The 20,985-nt window shown below is 38.7% G+C and overlaps 2 protein-coding genes across 2 annotated transcripts; both read left to right on the top strand.

Moving 5' to 3' along the window:
- Positions 1 to 3,396: 3,396 nt before the first annotated feature.
- Positions 3,397 to 6,843, top strand: lipt2 (lipoyl(octanoyl) transferase 2). The gene is made up of 3 exons (XM_084717665.1): positions 3,397 to 3,740; positions 3,823 to 3,949; positions 4,896 to 6,843. The coding sequence occupies exons 1-3, from the start codon at positions 3,432 to 3,434 to the stop codon at positions 5,153 to 5,155; spliced, it is 696 nt and encodes a 231-aa protein (XP_084573791.1). The 5' UTR covers positions 3,397 to 3,431; the 3' UTR covers positions 5,156 to 6,843.
- A 1,015-nt stretch (positions 6,844 to 7,858) lies between these two features.
- Positions 7,859 to 19,460, top strand: pgm2l1 (phosphoglucomutase 2-like 1). The gene is made up of 13 exons (XM_084717666.1): positions 7,859 to 8,129; positions 11,696 to 11,863; positions 11,991 to 12,097; positions 13,354 to 13,438; positions 13,538 to 13,818; positions 14,197 to 14,386; positions 14,475 to 14,572; positions 14,873 to 15,053; positions 15,353 to 15,446; positions 15,675 to 15,804; positions 17,039 to 17,228; positions 18,076 to 18,209; positions 18,665 to 19,460. Exons 1-13 carry the CDS (start codon positions 8,028 to 8,030, stop codon positions 18,765 to 18,767), a joined length of 1,863 nt encoding a protein of 620 aa, XP_084573792.1. The 5' UTR covers positions 7,859 to 8,027; the 3' UTR covers positions 18,768 to 19,460.
- The last annotated feature ends 1,525 nt before the right edge of the window (positions 19,461 to 20,985 follow it).

Raw genomic sequence — 20,985 nt, 5'->3', positions numbered from 1 at the left:
GCATTCATCATAACTGGGAACTTCGGAGGTTAAATCATTTACTGTAACAAGTAGGCAAATATTAAATTGAATTGAAAGCTATTCCTGATGGTTTATCCTTATAAGTCATCTTCATTTTAAATAAATACCGACAATAGAACCCTTTTGATGATAAAACGGTACTGACATTATAAAAGCTAATAAGATATTTTAAGATAACATAAGATATTACTATATTAGGCCCATGGTATTACAGCAGCAAAGTGGTCAGACAAAATGGAGGAAATATAAAAAATATTAAATGAATACATAAAAATAACATTTTATGAATGAAGGAAACTTGCTGAGGAAACGCATTTTTACATGTATCTCTGGTAGAGGCATTATTACAATATAAATTCTGTACATATGTATGATTGCGTTGTATATTGTATATATACAACAAATCTACATCTCTACAAATATTTACATATTGAAAACAAATGCAAATTTTGCCAGAATCTTTGACTAACTTACTTTATTTGACTTCACTGTAAACGTATTGATTCTGCATGGTCTATTTAATAGTTTGTGATTTTAAAGACTGTACAATGCTAAAAAAAAAAAAAAAAAAAAAAAAAAAACTGAACAAATCTGTCCAACTATACTGTGTGAACTCATTAATGAAAAATAATATAAAATATTTTCTCTTCTTCTTTTTTCTGATTATAGTTGTACATTGACAGAATTTATCTGCCATACACTTTTTTAAAAATCATATATTTATTCATTTTAATTTAAATGTACTGCCCTTTTTCTCTGGATATTATTATGTCACATACAAGTCTGCAATGTTTGAATGTTGGTTTGATTTATTTATTTTAAGAAACTGAAGATGTTTGTAATTTAATGGTAACTCTGAAGAACCTTTTTTCCCCTTATCTGTCAACTTTAAATGACATCACAGTAGAAAAAAAAAATGTTTTTATTCAACCCTTCAACCGGAAACTGGAGGATCAGATCCCTCTGTCAGAAGGACACTGTTGCTATCCCAAATGTAATCTACTACTGAGGAGGGTTTGTCTCAAATATCGGGTGAGAAAAAAAACATGAACCTTATGCTCAAGACAGATGATTACAAATCGAAACATTATTTGCAAAAACATAGGGACGAGACTGATATTAATGTCTCCTTCTGTGGACTTGATTATGAAACGACTGTAAACTTGACCAGTTAGCAGCTGATTCCAGATGGTGTCATCCGAACACTCCAGACTGTCCTTGAACGCAGCATCTTTGGCTACGGAGAAAATCGGATCACGACAAACAAATTAAATCGAGACAAAAATAAACACACAAAACAGATTTTTTTAAAAAAGACACGTGTTAATTTATACAAATCATAAAATGCGAAGAAAAAAATCATTTATGTTTTGTCGTGAAACGATTCATTTCCGTCGGCAGGTGGCAGCAGAGTGCTACTGAAACCGGAAATAGACGGTTTATTTCACCGTCGAAGACGAAGTGAAAACAATAATGGCGGCGCACAGAGAGCAGAGCGGTTAGAGGAGGAGAACTGAACGGTGAAAGAGTTGAAGAGGTAAAAAAAAAAAAAGAAAAACAGATTTAACGTGATTAAACTCAATACGTTTAACGTGGAAACTTGCAGGGACTCTGTGAATGTAAATATAATAAATATAATGTTATTTTTTGCGGTCTGAACTGATTGACTCTGTCCTTCAGTCACATTAATGACACTTGTTTTCTCATTAATTTACACAGGAATAAAGATCCAGTTGAGACTTTTTTTAAAATAAGATTTTAAGGGGCTAATTCATGGATAAGTTGATGAATTGTAATATACAGTATTAAGTTATTTTTGATGGATTATCTGCACTTTTTAAAGGGTGAAACACACTTGATGAAATGACATGTAAACAATTAAGGTGTAAAAGTTGATTTTAATGATATCTGGTATATTTGGGGGATTTCTACACATTAGACTGTACACACAATAAGTTTTTGATACCTTCATGTATCATATTATACTATATAAATATGGTAATCCAAATTTGTGATGAACTTCTGAATTTGTACCGAACTGAAAAAGTGAAAATCCTTTTGCTTTTAATGTAGAAAAAAAAATAGTATCTGTGATTTTATTTAATACATTTTAAGTATTAAATAAAATGTCCAGTGTGTCAGATTTAGGATTATTTTGGCAGAATATATCAGAAATGAAGTAAAGTATTCATCAGTATGTTTTTGTTAGTGTCTAATCAGCTGAAGATAAGTCTTGTTTGGAGGGAGAGGCTGTGATCACTGTTCACATTGCACAAGAGCTCAGAGTTCAGTTCATAGAGAATAAAATGAACTAGTTTATGTTCATATTAACCAATTTTAAATTAAGTTCATGGATCCAGGAAAATGCAAATTAAACAAACAAAAAAAAAGTTCTCTTCATTTTAATTATCCCTTTAAATGCACAATTTAATTGTGATTTAAATTTAGTTTAAATCATGAAAAGCTGATTTTGAAATATTTTAAGATAAAAGTTAAGGTAAGATAAAATCCCCACAGATAAGGAAAAATTAAGGAGTAGAAGTACAAGAGCAATACAATAAGAATACATTTGCAAAGAGTTGGGGGGCCATTGTTGGTTTTAGAGTTCAGTTGGTCAGGTGGGTAGTTGGGGGTCTCATCCTTGATTGTGCAGCCTGATTGCCTCAGGACCAAAGGACTTGCCAAGGCAATTTACGGTGTGCCGGGGGTTTGAGTCTGACTGAACGTGTATCTTTGCTAGCTCATCACAGAGGGGGATGGGAGAATAGTGTCCAGCTTCCTCTTCTTCTTCCACTCTGTAACCACCTCCAGATTGTCCAACTACAGAGCTGGCCTTCTTCACCAGCTTCTTCAGTCTTTTGGCACCCCTCAAATTTATGTTACCCCCCTAGCATACCACAGCAAAGAAGAAGACACTGGCTCCTACAGACTGGTAAAACATCTGCAGCAGCCTAGTGCACATTTTGAACGACATGAGCGTCCTCAGGAAGAACATCTTGCCTTGTCCCGTCCTGCAGAGAGCCTCAGTGTTGTCGGTCCAGTCCAGTCTATTGTTCATGTGAACTCCCAGGAGCTTGTAGGAGTTAGGGGCATCTTTTTGCCCCCTCAATAATCCACCACCAGCTCCTTGATCTTGCCGTCATTAAGACAGAGATGATTGTTGTAGTATTGTATTGTTGTTAAGGGAGTTTGATGAGAATGGCAAATTTTACTTAAAACCACATTTTTATCTTCTGTTTCCTCCTTAATCACACCAAGCTTAAGTACAGGTGTATTCAGGGTTATATTAAGGATTAATTAAAGGTCAAATAATCAGGGACATTGGTGCATTAAATCTGCAATTGACAGTTAATCTGAGTTCAGTATAACAACATAAGATTAAATAGATAAATTGTATATTCCAGTGGTGTATGGGGGGCAGCAGGCCAGTGGTGGAGGTGGTCCGTTTGGGCCTGCTCTCCTACCAGGAGGCTCTGCGGCTGCAGCAGGTCTACGTGACACGACACCGCTCAGGTCCGGCTCACGCTCTGCTGCTGTGTGAACACCAGCCAGTCTACACCACCGGGATCCGCCGCAAACCGTACCCCACCCCCCTGCTGGACGACCTCCGCCTGCTGGGGGCTGACGTGCATCGCACCAACCGAGGAGGACTCATCACGTTCCACGGGCCGGGACAGCTGGTCTGCTACCCCGTCCTCAACCTGAGCAGCTTCAAGAAGGTCAGAAGTGGTTTCTGGTTGAGTTAAATCCAGTTTAATGTGACATGTAAACGCTGATCTGATCTGGTGTCTGGTCTCTCAGAGTGTCCGCTGGTACGTCTGTGAGCTGGAGAGGACCATCATCTCTGTCTGCAGGAGCTTCGGGATCGAAGCGTCCACGTCTCCTCACACTGGAGTCTGGGTCAGAGACAACAAGATCTGTGCCATCGGTAAGACAGCAGGACTCAAGCACAAGTGTACGCTTTATTTAGAATATTTCCACCTCTTTACTGTTACATAAACCAAATATCACTCTCTGCAAAACAACCAAACTCCACTGACAAAATCAGTAATTTTACCTCACAGAACACAGGAGTTGTTGGTCTGCTGCTGCCTCTGTAAGTTTGTGTTCTTGTGTGATTTCTGAAAAATTTTCAAAATAGTTTTCATCAACATTTTTCACTGACAAAAAGGAGACGTAACTAAATAAAAAGTCATTTATGAGGACAAAAACTAAGACAGAATCCATTTTCACTTCAAATCTGTTCAAGTTATTCTTTCATGAAGTCCAGGTGTGTTTGTACAGTAGTTTAAATTACTGCCATCAGAATTGTTGGGCTGCAACTAACAATTATATTCAATGTCAATTAATTAGGTGATCATCGATTAATTAATTAATCCTGTCACAGTCTTGTCAGTTGAACATGTACATCTCTATGTTCCCTGTTTTTCAAGTCTTTTCTGTAGCGATTATTTTCATCATCGATGATTTTCTCCATTAATTGATTTTTTTTTTTTTTCAGTAAAATGTCAGAAAATATTGATCGCTGGTTATCAAAGTCATATTCAGTTTACTGTCAGAGAAGAGTAAAGGAGCCAGAAAATATTCACATTTAAGAAGCTGAAATCAGAGAAGTTGACTCATATTTTTGTTTAAAAAAATAAATAAATAAACCAAATAGATTAATTGCTTATGTGATTAATTTATTGCAGCTCTACAGCATTGCATTGCACCTTAACTTCCTTCTGAAAACAGGGAGATAAAGGAATGTTTTTTGTTTTCTTCATCTCATTCAACTCAGTCACATGTGAGGCTACATTACGCCCCCTAGAGGTGATAAGCAGCATCAGTCAGTGATCTGATCATGTATGAAGGATGTTTCCGTGTTTTTGTAGGGATCCACTGTGGTCGATACATCACGTCTCACGGTTTGGCTCTGAACTGTAACACTGACATGTCGTGGTTCAGCCACATCGTCCCGTGTGGTATCGAAGGTAAAGGAGTGACGTCACTGAGCGCCGAGCTGCAGAGAGACGTCAGCGTGGACGAAACCATCCCTCACCTGCTGGACGCCTTCAGAGAGCAGTTCAACTGTGAGCTGGCAGACGGACAAACGCCTGAGACTGAGCAGGACAGCGGAGGATCATCAGCGTAGAAACTGACTTTATATATTAAAACATGACAGACGTTCTGTGAGAACATGTTCTGTCAGGTTGATCTTTGTGTGTCCAGAACAGAGGGAGGTCCAGGATGTGTTCAGGGTCCGTCTGATTTACATTTTGTGTCTGCAACTAATACATTATTCTGATTGTCGATTAATCTGTTGATTATTTTCTCGATTAATCAATTAGTTGTTTGGTCCATAAAATGGCAGAAAATGGTGACAGATGTCGATCAGTGTTTCCAAAAGTCCAAGATGACGTCCTCAAATGTCTTGTTTTGTCCTCAACTCGAAGATACTCAGTTTACTGTCAGAGAGGAGGAAAGAAACCAGAAAAAATTCACATTTAAGAAACTGAAATCAGAGAATTATGACTTTTATTCTTAAAACATTACTCTTACTGATTTGTTGATTATCAAAATAGTTTTATGATTGACAACTAATAGATGACTCATAAAGGCCTTATAGGTCCTTAAATGCCTCACAGATTTACCTTTAAAATAGCTCTGAATTTGTACCTTGAAATGCCCTTAACTTTTCAGTTACGGTTCAGATTCAGTTACTTGGTAAATGTTGTTGGGTTAAGTCCAAATTTAGAGTCAATTAATGGATAATTATTGTTCTAATAAATTGGTTTCAATTAGTTTTCTTCGTGTATTTTGAACTGGTGGAACAGAAAACATAAAAGCTGTCCCTCAATTTACACCTTAACAAAAAACACTTAATGTCCTTTGAGGTTCCAGTTACGGGTCCAATACAGCTTTCCGTAAGGGTTTTTACCTATTAAAACCCCTTAAACTGGACCAAAACCCATCCCAACAATACCTCATAACACAGTTTATTAATTATCCCCATAAAGGGCGATTGCACTGCTGTTTTTTTCTGTGTTTTTCAAATGGAGACGCCCACTCAGCCGTTACTGTTACAAAAAGCAGTGACGCAGGTTACAGCAGTGTTCAGAATGGAATGGGAAAATAGCATTTTGACCCAAAAACCTACGTATTTTTGAGTAAAATTTGAATGTTCAGATTTGTATACATGAGGAACAAAAATTAATGTTATCATGCTTTAAATTCTCATTATAAATACACTGATTGTATCATCATAGAAAGCTGAATTAAAGATAAGGTAAAAGTTAAGTGAGTTTGACAGTGATGTGAACAACAAATTCTACCTAAAATCACAAAGCCTCATTTTTAGATTTCTGTTTACACCTGTTCAATTAACAACACCGACATCTGTTTTCTACAGTCTGATCTGTGTTAGAAATCAGATTACTACAGAAACCAAATCAAGTCTGATTATTAAATGGTAAAATGGCAACATTTGTACAGCTCTGATTCAGTTCAGTGGCCGTGAATCATCTGGAGTAGTTGGGGCTCCAGTATGTTGTCCAAAGACACTTTAACATGTGGACAGGAGGAGCTGAGGACTGAACCAACAACCTCTCTGTCCTCTAAACCACATCACAAGTGACAGAGTGTAAATGAAGTGAAAGTTGGACTGACCTTCATCAGGTAACACAAACACGACTCCATGTGAAGGATCATGTTGATCTGTAACTGCTGGATGTGGAAATAAAACAACTGTTTGTTAACAAGTTTGCACAACTACTATATTGTTATGAGATGATAATGTGTCAGATGTTGGCTGTAAACATAAATTAAAAAACTTGACTGGAAGTTGGGAATTTTGTTCTTGAAATTTAAATTAATATGGGGCATTAATAGGCATTAATTAATTTAGAAAATGTGTTTATAATGACTTCCATGTGTATTTTACCTTGATATGAATTCGCCCATTTATTTATTTTTCCATTGTTTTTATTAATCTAGACATTTTTAAAAATGTATTATTGTTTTATGTCGGTGTAGTTGATTTGCACTCTGATGTCGATCAACAAGTGGCAAAAAGTCAAACTTGTGACACATATTGAATGCCAGCCCCTTCATTTGCATAATGAAGCAGAAAATACTAATGATTTAAAAAATAAATAATAAGTTTGGGGTGAGAGCAAATGGAAAATAATACAGAAATTAATACATTAATAAACACACATAAAAAAAAACATTAAATGGAAAATTAAATTGGAAAGTAAATAAATACCATAATCCTTTTCCCTTTTTAGTTCCACAACAGGTGAAATAAGTGAATTAATACAAAAGTAAATAAATAACACTGAAACCAATTAAAAGTAAAATATAAGTTTCTGTCACATTTTGCAAATCAATCAATTACTACATTTATTTTCATATTATTTTTGGTGTGTTTCATGATATTAATTTATTTATTGAGTCATTTATTTATTTATTTTAATTTGGGCAGTTCCGGTCTTCAATATATTTGTCCTACATACTGTAAAAAAAAAAAAAAAATCCTTCAAAGGAACCGTTTACGACCGGGACTTTTATTTTGAAAACAGACCGGATGTAGTAGTAGTGTATGTTGCCTATGGATAACTTGACGCTGTTTTTGAACTTCATGTTTCTATTATGAGTAACTTTCCAGAGGAGTAATTACACAGTTACATCCTCTGTTAGCATGTTGTTAGCTCTCTGCTAGTGGCGTCCAGCGGCTGTAATAGTGTAACTTTAGCTTGTGGCTCATATTAGCCTTCTTGTGTGTGGAGTTAACGGTTAATATTCAGAGAGTTGATCCAGCAGCAGCCATCACAGACCGGAGGAGATGTGTGTGAGGAGCCGAGCCGGCTAACAGCTGGGAGCTAACACACACACACACACACACACACATACACATACACACAGAGGATCAGCTCACTGAGCAGCTGCTAGCTCTCTGCTACTTTATCCTGCAGTTAAATGGCCCCGCTGCTCTGTTAGCCAGTCACCTCCGTCTGTCTGTCAGCATGGGGGACGTTAACGGGGACCTGAACGCCAACTCGAGGTGCCAGAGCACCGGGGACCCGCAGCTGGACAAGGCGGTGCACCAGTGGTTGACCTGGGACAAGGTGAGTGATGGTCAGCCTGGTCTGTGCTGCTGTACGTGCCCGTCTGTCTGGAGAGAACCGCACACCAAACCACCCTGAAAAATCCTGCATTTTAAACAAACAATAAATTTTGGCAAACACATTCAGTGTTCTGGTTTCAGATACTGTATTGAACTGATCATTGTGATAATCTGGTAAAATCGGCACAAAAATCATTCATAAAAGTAGCACTTTATTTCAAAACACAAAAACTTTGAGGTGTTTCACATAGCCTGCTATCGAGTTCTGCTGTGTTTAGGGGGGGTGTAGGAAGAGCTGGCGCAGCAGCTACAAAACATCAATTATATTTGATAACGAGAGCTTCTGGGGGCAAATTCTGTATGCCGAATTATTTACAAGAATCAATCACTTCAGAAAAATTACCACATCTTGCTTCTTATCGTGATAAATTGAACCATTGTGCTAGAAAATCTAAAATCGACATGGTTTAAATGGGAGTTCTGAGTGTCGACACAGTAGCGTGTGTGTGTGTGGGCTGGTCTCAGCCTCGTGTCTCCGTGGGGTCGGCGAGTGCGTGTCGCCCGCAGTGCGGAGCTGCAGGGCGGCTGGCAGGCGGGCAGGAACAGCGGTGGTGATGGAGATCAGCTTTGTGGGTTAACAGGAGATTAAATGGTTGCATGACTCAGCTGAAGCATTCAGAAAATGGCCTAATGGAACAGCTATTTAATGATGTGTTTATATGGATTCCATCTTCACGTATCAGTCAACCAGCTACTGATTCATCTTCCAGATCATAAATCTGTCTTTGAAGGCGAAGCTTGAAGCACCTGACATCCACCTGCCAACTTCACCTCCCACACTGAGTCATACTGAGTCCATGTTCACAACAATGTGGCTACATAACACAAGTCATCACAAATACTTTAGGAGCATTTGAACTTTAAAGGGATACTTCTGATTACTTAAGACAAATAGAAGCCAAATATCTCTTGTAACAAACCAACCAAACTCCACTGACAAAGTCTGTAATTTTACCTCACAGAACACAGGAGTTGTTAGTCTACTGCTGCCTCAAACAATGAGTTTGTGTCATTATGTGACTTCAGTGTTTTAAAGGGTTATTTCAGATCCACATACTCTGCACAATAAAACAAACACACTAACAGATGGAGGCAGCAGAAGATCAACAACTCATGCGCTCTGTGATGTAAAATGACTGATTTTGTCAATGGAGTTTGGTTGTTTTTTGAGAGTGATATTTAATTTACATAACAGTGGTTTCCTGTTTAGAAAAGTCTGTCTGACAGCAAGGTAAAGTGGTGAAAATATATACGTGTGTACTTAAACTGATATTGATTTATTTTGGTGTCTAAAATAAGTTGCTGCTGACCCTGTCCACAGGAGATCATTGCTTAGCTTCCTACACCAGTGGTCCTGCTGCTTCTCCAAACTGGGAGCATACCTACCTCCATCTACTGTAGGTAACACACTGACTGTGGAGAAGAACCTCATACAACAAACACTTCAAATAATCTGAGCTGTTCCTTTTACAGAAAAGCTAAAGACTTTCCTTCGCCATCAGAGTCAGAAATAAGAACTTCTGTTTCGTTTGTATTTGGCTGTAAATAATGATCGGGCATGCAATCTTTTATTAAGCTGAGGCAGTTTTCTGACATTTTGAGGCTTAAGTAAAGTGTATAACTGAATTGTGTACACAAAAAGATGGCAGAAGATACTAAAATGCAAATAGCATTTGGCCCAGGACAGAACCCTGGGGAACACCGCAGAACAGAGAGTCAGTTCATGGGGCATAATTATGAGGAGAACCAATCCAGAGCTGACCCACAGATAACCCACCCACCTGCCTGAGCCTCTCAACCAATATATACATACATTTAAAGACATTTAAAGGGACACATCACCCTAAAAACAGACAAATACACATTTCTCCTCTCACCTGTTGTGCTGTTGATCCATCTGGATAGTTTTGGTGTGAGTTGCAGAGTTTTGGACATATTTCTCTACAGCCGATACCTTTAAAAATAACTTTGCAATTCACACCAAAACTGTACAGATGGATGTGTGTTTTTGAACTGTCCCTTTAAGTTTTAATGTAACAGCCTGGTTCACTAAATCACTGGTTATTAAACCAGATACTGAGGATTCCTGAAGAACTGCTGCAGTGACACACACACACACACACACACACACACACACACACACACACACATACACACACACACACACACACAGAGTAACCTCAGAGCTGTGTAGTTTTTAAAGGTCATGAATGTTTCTGACCTCCACTGTAAATGTCACCAGCCTAGAAAAGATACACACACACACACACACACACACACACACACACACACACAGAGCAGGCTGTGGTAGGTTCTCATTTTATTTTTATTTATTTATATCACTTGCAGTCTGCTCTCTCAGCGCTTCACGGTTCTGTCAGACTGAGATTATAATATAAATTCACAGGATTTAGTTTCAATTAAGGCTAAAAATAATTAGTAAAGCCACAGGAAACAAATCCACAACAGTCTCGTAACATTGCAATTTGGGGTCTTATGTAAATATCAGTGAGCATCTAAACTATTAACCTTAGTAGTAAAAATCCATTTTAAACCAAATTCAAAATAAGGTTAAGTTTTTATTCACTTTCCTGATATTGTGTTTGAATTGGGTGCAATTATGTTTGGACATTTATTACAAAATTATGCAATTAATTCCACAAACCAATCAAAAAAAAAAAAAAAAACCCTGATGTCAAAACCTATGTTCAGCTTCATATCTTCATTCTCCCTCTAATTTCACTCAGATTTGTGTGGATGTTAAATAAGACACTCAGCTTTAATATCATATATGCATTATTACTCTTTAAAAAATTTCAAAGGCTTCAGTTTAATTATCAATTAGTCTGCTTAGTACTCGAAATTAAGGATGTCTTGTTGAACTTGAAATAAAATTGCAATAAAATAGACAATAAAAATATCACCTTGGACACAGACATGGTGTCTGGGATGGTAGAGAAATTTATCATTACAAATACTACATTTATGTATCATGAAATATTTATCATCTTAAATATTAGGTGTTCAAATTTCAAAAATGTGAGATGGCACCGTCATGAAGGCTGAAACAAAGTTATAAAGCAATATTTATTATCTGGAATGAAAAACCAGACTTGAGTCCAGGACAGTTTAAATAGAATTGGGGACAGGTGCAGGACGCTGACAAAAGACTCTTGGTTTTCAGCTTTAATATATATTTTTCTGTTTAAAATGTTCTCCACTGTTATCAGTTTTGATTATTTCATTTGTCAGCTGTTATTATTCTTGAAAGTTTAAGTCTGTTGTTGCTCTCTGTTCTGAACTTCCTGTCTGTGGCTCTGAGCTCATCAAACATTCAGCTTCAGATTTAAACAGGTTCTGCTGCTTTCTGTGGTTTTTATCAAACACAAGAAAATGGTTGGACTGTGTTCAGCAGCAGATGAATCACATTTATTGTCCTAATGAGTATATTTGGCAGTGAGTATGTTGGTGGAATATTGATGGCGGGTTTCCTCTCTTCTCCTCCAGAACTCATGGACTCGGGCTCAGGTGGAGTCTCTGGTGGCGGCGAGTCGTCTCGACGACTTGAGGAAGAGACTCTGCAGCAGGATGAGCTTTGGCACGGCGGGACTCCGAGCACCGATGGGAGCCGGATTCAACCGGATCAACGACCTCACCATCATCCAGTCCACACAGGTCAGACCAGTTCACAGCCAATAAGACACCAGTTCCCCATGCTAGTCCAGTCTGTTCTACTCAGTGTCCAGTTTATTAGGTACACCTGGCCAGTCTGTTATAGTACACTGTCTCTGTCTCTCCTCAGGGTTTATATGCGTACCTGTCCAGGTACTTTGCAGACTTCAGCAGCAGAGGAGTGGTTGTTGGGTTTGACACCAGAGGACAGGAGGAGAGCGGCTGCAGCAGTCAGCGGTAACAAAACACATAATAACTTGATTTAATATTAATCATGAAAACAATAACAGCTGGAGTTCACCTCTACAGCGCTGTGGTGAATATGTTCAGCTGTACACGTGCATTTGTTCTGATTGCATCCTTTATAATTTAAAAAAAACTAGCAAGTCAACAACTTTGCTAACAGCCAAACATCAAACAAGTTAAATGACACAAAACAGCAGGCAGCTGATATTACTGACTGGTCCACATGTGTCAAACTCAAGACCTACAGGCTGAAATCCGGCCTGGCACATCATTTTATGTAGCCCATGAGACCTTCCAAAGAATGTAATATGCGTATTACAGTTCTGTGCTGTATTACTGATAGAGGTGCAATGACTAATCAGTTAACAGTTATTAAAATAAAAAATGAGTCATTGTACACAGAAATGCAACAGCATGACAGGCTGTAAACTTTACAGACCAAGTCTCTAAATAACCACAAACCACAAAACTAAATGTGATGGAAGCAGAGAAGAGTGATAAAAATTGAGCGCAGCTTACTTGCTGCCAGAGCGCACCGCGGACGCTTGCTTTTGTCTATGACAGGCTCAGATTGTTGTTAGTGTCTGACAACATTATGGAAAGGAGTGCTACAGTGAAACACAGAAACATACAGAGACGTTTTGTTTAACCAGAAACAGCTGATTTATTTCTCTCAACAAACTCACCAGAATACTTTTTGAAAAACTGTAATTTTAACATCATCGTCAGCTTCTTTCAAACTCGTTAGAAACAGAATAAAATTCACCAAAAACATCTTGGTTCATTTTTCCACTCTTCCAATAATCGCCAACTAAACCAACCAACAGTGGTAGTTATGTAGGCTGATAGAGGAACGGTCAAACCTAATTTGACTGTAAAAAACAAAACTTAGTCATGGACAGCCCTAATCTAGTTTCACCAAAACCAGTGTTGGCGGCTCCATTCACCCAAGTCAGCATCAACATGATTTAGAAGCTGTTATTTTAAGGTACAATAGTTGCATAATGTTGCTTTGAACTGATGTAAATTTAGCAAGGATTCTGTCTGATCACAGAGAGCTTAAGAAAGACTGCCTGCAGGTCCTCAAGTTGGAAAGGGCCAGTTCACCCAAATAAAAGAAAAAATCTTATTCTGAGAGTGTCTGTCCAGTCAGATAGTGTTTATTTCCTACTCTTTAAAATTAACTACCACCAATATAACTTAATTAAAACAGTCACATTTCATTATTCTTGTTGTTTGTGTTTCAGTTTGGCGAGGTTGACAGCGGCTGTGATGCTTAGCAGAGACGTTCCTGTTCACCTTTTTTCCACGTTTGTCCCCACGCCGTATGTGGTGAGGAAACACTGACACATCAGTTTTTGCTGCAGTCAGCTGATGGAGCAGCGTCGCAGTGCAGTTGTAGTGATAATTATTAAATGTGTGTGTTTGCAGCCGTACGCTGTGAAGAAGCTCGGCGCGGCGGCCGGAGTGATGATCACTGCCTCACACAACCCCAAAGAAGACAACGGGTACAAGGTGTATTGGAGTAACGGCGCTCAGATTTCCTCACCTCATGATAAGGAGATCCTGCGGAGTATCGAGGAGCAGCTGGAGCCCTGGAGCTCCTCCTGCTGGGATGAGGAGCTGGTGGAGAGCAGCTCCCTGAGGACCGATCCCCTGACCCAGATCAATAGCTGCTACATGGACGAGCTCTCCTCCCTCTGCTTCCACAGGTAAGAGGATGAAACCAGTCTCAGGGACCCTGCAGGTAGCTTTGGACCTCTGCCAGTAGTCCCTGGAGCTCTGTACATAGCCCGGACCTATGTAGTTAAGCCCTAGACCTCTGTAGGAAGTTCCTGGATCTCTGTAGGTAGTCCTCTGACCTCTGTAAGTGGTCCTCAGGCCCCTGTAGGTAGGACCCAGATCTCTGTAGGAAGTTCCTGGACCTCTGTTGGTAGTCCCTGGAACTGTTCATTCCTTTTTATAATAAGTATCTTTGGATAAAACAGTCAAACTGCCAGCTGAATGTAACATGATGCAAAGCTCAACTGGCTTTGCCTCGTCAGGTAAGATGAGGCCTAAATGTCTGATGTGTCTGTTGTGTCTCTCAGGGATCTGAACACAAGTTGTCCACTGAAGTTTGTCCACTCGTCGTTCCATGGTGTTGGACACGTCTTCGTCCAGCAGGCCTTTCAGACCTTCGGCTTCACTCCGCCCATCCCCGTCCCAGAGCAGAAGGACCCTGACCCAAACTTCTCCTCCGTCCGCTGCCCCAACCCCGAGGAAGGAGAGTCAGTCCTGGTAGGACACAGATCACAGGTCTTTAAGTGATTTCACTGATTTAATTCAGTGTTATAATAAGCAATTATTTTCTTCTTCTGTTCTCCAGGAACTTTCTCTTCTTCTGGCAGAGAAGGAAAATGCTTGTATTGTTCTGGCAACAGATCCTGACGCCGACCGGCTGGCTGTAGCAGAGAAGTCTGATGGGTAATTGTTACGTTTGCTCAAAGGCACTTACGTGCAGAGACTGTCAGAGTTAAAGGTCAACATACTACTACAACAGTACCTAGTTTACTTGAGTTCACCTGCTGTACAGGTGAAGTTTATCTGTGTTTATAGTTGTAGTTTACCTGTAGTACAGGTGCAGTTTACTTGTGTTACAGCCATAGTTTAGTGCTGCACGTGTAGTTTACCTGTATATTTCTGGCTAACAGGTGTGGTTTACCTGTGCTGCAGGTGTAGTTTAGTGTTACAAGTGTAGTAAACCTGTATCTTCCTGTCTCACAGGCGTGGTTGGAAAGTGTTCACGGGTAATGAGCTGGCAGCTCTGTTGGGTTGGTGGATGTTCTTTAATTGGAAGGAGGCTCATCCAGATCCTGCAGACTCTCAGAACGTCTACATGTTGGCCACTACAGTCTCATCAAAGATCCTGCAGGCCTTCGCTCGCATCGAGGGCTTCCACTTTGAGGTCAGAGGTCATCAGATATCACTTCAATGAACAAACTTGACAACTGATGAGACGAATCATTCTGTTAGTGTAACTGGGACTGAATGGAGATGTTATTACATCTGTCACATCAGAAACAGTTGACACACCACACAGTTTTAATCAGTCATTGACAGTAAATGAGGAAACTAGTAGTTAAACAAAAGTTGAATTCAGGCAAAATAAAGTTCAGAACCATTGAACTTAACCATCAACCATTAAACTTAGTTTCTCTGGATGATGATGATCATGGTGGTCTGCTGTCTGTCTCTGTTCTACAGGAAACTCTTCCTGGCTTTAAGTGGATTGGAAACAGAATTCATGAACTCTCCAAAACAGGAAACTCAGTCATCTTTTCCTTCGAGGAGTCGATTGGTAACAAGTTTATTTTTACAGTCTTTGTTTAGAGAGTCCAGACCTCGTCCTCGCTCGCTGTGAAGCTTTCTTTTGTTTTATTCTCTCATTGTAACATAATGAACGGAGACTTGGTCTCTTTAGAATGAAGTTTTTCAGGTTGTTTGAGTGTTTGAGGAGAAAAAGGTCTGAGCAGCAGCGGTAACAGTCGTGTCTGTTTTAATTTTCTCCTGTTTTTTGCGTCTTCAGGTTTCCTGTGTGGCAGTTTGGTCCCAGACAAAGATGGCGTGAGCTCGGCGGCGGTCGTGGCTGAAATGGCCACTTACCTCCACAACAAGAACCTGAGTCTGAACCAACAGCTGCACAACATCTACCAGACGTAAGTTCTCCTGCTATAGAAGAGGAACATTAGTTTATACACAGAAGTGAACAGTGATGGAACAATATTCAACAATATTCAGATCCTTTACTTTGGTAAATATACTAATACATGGTGAAAAAAACTCACTTAAGTAAACGTTTGTAATGATTATCAGCATCAAATTCAGATTAAGCATGTATTTACAAAAAACAATGAACTTGATGAGATGAGAAAACAATTATCTTGCCTTTGATAATTTACTAATCCTTTATCATGACTAGTCAACTGAAAACAGTACAGTCTGCTTTCTTTGTTTTACACAGCAAAGTCAGTTGTATATTTGAAGGTAAAATCTCTGCTCCAAACTGATGGAGACATTTAACACAAGACTGAACTGAAAACGAGACAGACATTCTTCTTTTCTGCTTATCTTAAAGTTTGCTTAAATTAATTAGTGATGTGCACAGTTATGATCAGCAGACTGATAACTCCTGACAATAATTCAATATAATCATTTAACTGAAAAACTGAATAAAGGTTTTGTTTTTGATTAGAGCTGCATCACAAGGTTAAAAAATAACATCAAGTATTTCTAAATATATCATGATGAAATAATCACATTAATGTTGAGAATTAAGGAAGTGTGTTGACGTGAGACCAAACTCTGTGCAAACATACTGAACTCATAAGTTAAAAAACAAAATTTAATCCCATTTAATGAGATTTTCAATGTCTGACTGAATTTTTAAAATTAATTGACAAAAATGCAGTTCAGTTTGTGCTTCATCAGTTCCACCAGTGGAGGGCAGCAGACAGCTGCTCTTCCCTCTGTGTCCTCAGGTCATGTTCATGTCCTCTTTGAGAGACTCACAGTTCAGGTCGTCCTGGTCCTTGAAAAAGTTTCCTGATCTGTTTGAGTTGATGTTGTTGTAGATTTGATTGATAATTGACAAACTGATGATTGTGTCTTTTGCACATTTCATTACATGTAAACTCGATGTGTTTCACATGGCGTATAATCATGAAAAGAGAAAACGGGTAACAAAAGTAACACAAATATAAGAATATGAACATGAGTAAAATACAAAATAAATGTAGTGTTCACCCAACATGCATCAAACTTACTGTTTGATGTTTCCATAATGATGTGATGAATGATTAGAGTAAGTTTAAGTATGAAAGAACTAAATTACTCATTTCTTCTTGGTGTCTTATTTTGGCGGTCGTGTCTGTTGTGACTTCCTGTCTGCAGGTACGGTTATCACGTGTCTAACACCTCCTACGTCATCTGTAATGACCCGCCCACCATCCAGAAGATCTTCAGCCGCATCAGAAACTTTGATGGTGAACGTTCTTACCCAAAGACATGCGGCGGCGTCCGGATCGTCCACGTCAGAGACGTTACCACGGGATATGACAGCAGCCAGCCGGACCTCAGATCTGTAAGACATTAAGACACAGAACAGTTTGGTTCTAAAGATGTTGTCATCGTCTCTGTGTGGACACCAGAGAGACAGATGCCAGGTTCATTTGGTTATTTTTAGTTTTTTTATGGCAAGTAAAACACTGTTCAGTCAAAACAACAGTTATTTTGTTCTTTAAACTATTTTTAAACAATGTTCACAGCTGAAATGATCATCTATAAGTCACTCAAGTCAGTTTATAAGAACAAATGTCAAATATTTGCCTTTGCCTATTTTTCACATCTTAAATCTCAGAATCAGCTGCTTTCTCAGAGAGGATTGAGAGGAAACTAAATCTCTCATCCGACGATGTCACCGTGGACATTTTCACTTCTTCTTAAAATTTTACAAACCAAAGGATTAATCCAGAAAATAAGTTTATGATTAATCAGTAATGAAAACTGACCTATTTTCAGTGATGAAAATTTACCTATTTTCCTGTACGTCTTTCCTGTAACAAATATTTTTATTATTATTTGGGAAACATTTTTCACCATTTTCTGATATTTTATGGACCAAACAACTAATCAGTTAATGGACAAAGTCGAGATGACGTCTTCAAATGTCTCATTTTGTCCAAAACTCAAAGATATTCAGTTTACTGTCAGAGAGTCAAGAAACTTTTAATTTTTACTTTGTTTCAGTAAAAATGACTCAATGATTAATTACGAAAACAGCTGCCGTTGGAGACAAAGAGTTTGACTTTTCTGAGGATCAGTATAACTGCAGTCGAAATATTAAGTGTGATGCAATGGAAATATTTTTGAAGTACAGTACTTGAGTAAATGTACTTAGTTACTTTTCTGTCTGTGTGTTTTCTGTGGAGGTCCTCCCGGTGTCGAGGAGCAGTCAGATGATCACCTTCACACTACAGAACGGCGTCGTGGCAACACTGAGAACCAGTGGCACCGAACCCAAAATCAAATACTATACTGAGTACTGCGCTGCGCCAGGGAGCAGGTCAGCTGACTGTAACACACACACACACACACACACACACACACACACACACACACAGGCTCCTCAAACTGAATAAAGATGCTATAAATTTCTCGGGGGTGTGATAATCGGTCAAGACGATTCATTTTGAATTCGATCAACGTGCTCCATCTGTTCAAATCCTTATTATGGGTCAATAATTGGCAAGAAAACTTCTCAAAAAGGCAAAGTTTCCTCTCCTCCAAAACATAATTATGTTCTTGTTTATATTTTTTTAAGAAGGGACAATGCATGTTCACACAAATGTGTCAAATTTTGCCATGCAGGCAAATTTCCATCTGCAGTCCCTGGAAATGAGTCAGAGAAGACCAATCATCTTGTGACCCCCTCAAATTTATCTGTTGACCCCTGTAGGGGGTCTAGACCTCAGGTTGGGAACCTAGATGACATCGTCCGTGCGTCTGTCTGTGTTGCAGTGAGGTGTCCATTCTGGAGGAGGAACTCAGGAAGATCACTGCCGCTCTGCTGGACGAGTTCCTGGAGCCTGAGAGGAACAACCTGATTCGCCGCTGCGTCTAGTGCTGCCACCCGTACACCTGGTCCCCCACAGCCATTTCATTTTCATGATGTCACATCCTGTTGTGTTTGTACACGAGTCAGAGCTGCCGCTGCTGCTTCGCTCTGTGGTGACGATAAAGTTAAACAATAATCAATAGAGATCAGTATTTAGTTGCAGGTCTGAACTGTGGCATTCTGTGTCCACCATCATACAGCAGAGCATTATGGGTAAACAAAGCATGATTATTTTTCTTTGGTTGTAATTGGTTATCAGGACAGCTGTAGGAACATTAAAGTATTTACAAAAAGTATTTTCACAGAAATGACTTTAAGTTACTTAAAAACAGTTGGTAAACCAAATATTTGCGTTGAAACACTTAAAACTTTTAAGTATCTGCTCTGTAAAGACTTGAAATGCATTCAGTTTTATATGGAAGTTCATCAGCGACAAAGCAAATTCACACAAATCAATCAACAGCTGATTTCTGTTCTGAACTTTCTCATTATCTCAACATATTGTTATAACTTTATAGGAGAAAACTGTTTAGTTTTCAGACCAAAGTCCTGATTTGATTCTTTGACTTCCTTCGATGAAACTGAAAGTCAACTCTTACAAAAGTAAATATAATAAAATAGATTTTTAAAATATGGATTAAACCATCTTTTGTTCAGTAATAAATGTCTTCTTTCCTTAAAGGTAAATATGAAACAAAGTCACTGTTGTTTTTTAACTTATTGTATGGAGGGTAAAAGAAATACACCAAAGTCTAAACTGTCTTCAGTTGGTCCAGTTTTCTAAACTAAGTTGTTCTTCTAAACTTTAATTTCATGGCACCATCAGCCAATTTAGCAAGTATATACCAAGAAAATCTCAACTTCCAGGTTCTCAAACATAAAAAGCTGTTGGTTATTTAAGTGGATCTCTTTGGACAGTTGAAGACGTCACCTTTGAGAACTCTGATGGGATTTTACATTTATTCTTCTGGTCAACAGTTTTGTCATGAATGAACTTCCACATGTGGATTGCAGGGGGAATGTCCCTTTAACCAAACATGAGATGAGCTCTTCATCTTATTTCTTTGTGTTTTTGATGTTAAGCTGAATGTTGAAGTTTCCCTTCACACTCTGTGGATGTTATTTATTTTTATACTTGGACAGATATTTATGTGACATTTGTTGTTGTTCAGAGGATGTGATGCTGGTGATGTTTCAGGTTCATTCAGCTCAATGTCGAGTCTGTTTGTTTTCAGTTTGGTGTTTTGGGCAGACTGAGATCTCTGTGATTTTACTGTTACAAATAAAAACCTGCTGTCAATGTGGTTTTCTGACAATCCACCAATAAAAACTTTAGAAAAACTTGAAAATATGTATTTGTATTTATTCTTTATTTTTAAGTTCTTCTGCCCCACTGTCAATCAACAGGAAGAAATTTATCTTGAAATCAGATCAGGGTTAAAAGATGAGTTTGATAAAAGAACAGAAGTGGAGATTGTCTCATTAAAATTATGGCTCACTATTGGCTTTCTTGTTTTTCTCATCAATTATGTATTTTTTTCAACAATGCAGCTTTTTCTAGTAAAGTTTTACAGTGTTTCTGTTCCTGAAATGTTTCAACTGTTTTGCTTAAAATACTATGACTTTGCTTTTTTTGGTAAAATTTCAACTTTGTATGAATCAGTGTGCCCGATGTGCAAAGCAAGTTAAGATTGGCCATACTTGTACTTAAATGTTTTCTCTTTTCTCACACAATGCAAAAAAATTCATCAAAACGTACTGACTGAGTCAATCAGGAACAGTGTGCTATGATTTTTCTTGATGATTTGCCAATAACAGTTTTCACAAAAATTGTAAAGAAATGCGATACATTTTACAGTCCCCAACTTCTACAGAGGCAGATCAGTAAAAACAGCCCAACAATGTCCAAAGCCTTCCGCATCTCAGGGCGAAGCTCATCAACACTCAGCGCTTTACCTCCAAGGAACTTCTTGAATATGTCTGCCAGGGATATGGGTGAAGTTTCCCCAGAGTCCTCTGACTCTGCTTCCTCCACAGAGGATGTGTTGGTCCGGTTCAGAAGTTCCTCTAAGTGCTCCTTCCACAGCCAATATCCTCAGTCCGGGGCAACAGTTCTCCTCCCCAGCTGGTTTACCAGAGGTTCCCTAAGGCAAACCAAAAGTCCTTCTCCATAGCTTCCCTGAACTCCTCCCACACTTGTTTCAGTGACTGCTGGAGCTGCAGT

Source organism: Lutjanus erythropterus, chromosome 4 (genome assembly GCF_056507025.1).
Source record: "Lutjanus erythropterus isolate fLutEry1 chromosome 4, fLutEry1.hap2, whole genome shotgun sequence".
Classification (NCBI taxonomy): Eukaryota; Metazoa; Chordata; class Actinopteri; order Lutjaniformes; family Lutjanidae; genus Lutjanus; species Lutjanus erythropterus.
This window is presented reverse-complemented; position numbering and strand designations above follow the sequence as displayed.

Bases quoted from the DNA above. Each gene is read 5' to 3' on its own strand.
- lipt2 (XM_084717665.1), top strand. From the start codon at position 3,432: ATGGGGGGCAGCAGGCCAGTGGTGGAGGTGGTCCGTTTGGGCCTGCTC. The intron at 3,741-3,822 runs GTCAGAAGTGGT...CTGGTCTCTCAG, and splicing joins ACCTGAGCAGCTTCAAGAAG to AGTGTCCGCTGGTACGTCTG. The intron at 3,950-4,895 runs GTAAGACAGCAG...GTGTTTTTGTAG, and splicing joins CAACAAGATCTGTGCCATCG to GGATCCACTGTGGTCGATAC.
- pgm2l1 (XM_084717666.1), top strand. From the start codon at position 8,028: ATGGGGGACGTTAACGGGGACCTGAACGCCAACTCGAGGTGCCAGAGC. The intron at 14,573-14,872 runs GTAATTGTTACG...CCTGTCTCACAG, and splicing joins GTAGCAGAGAAGTCTGATGG to GCGTGGTTGGAAAGTGTTCA. The intron at 15,805-17,038 runs GTAAGTTCTCCT...TCCTGTCTGCAG, and splicing joins CTGCACAACATCTACCAGAC to GTACGGTTATCACGTGTCTA.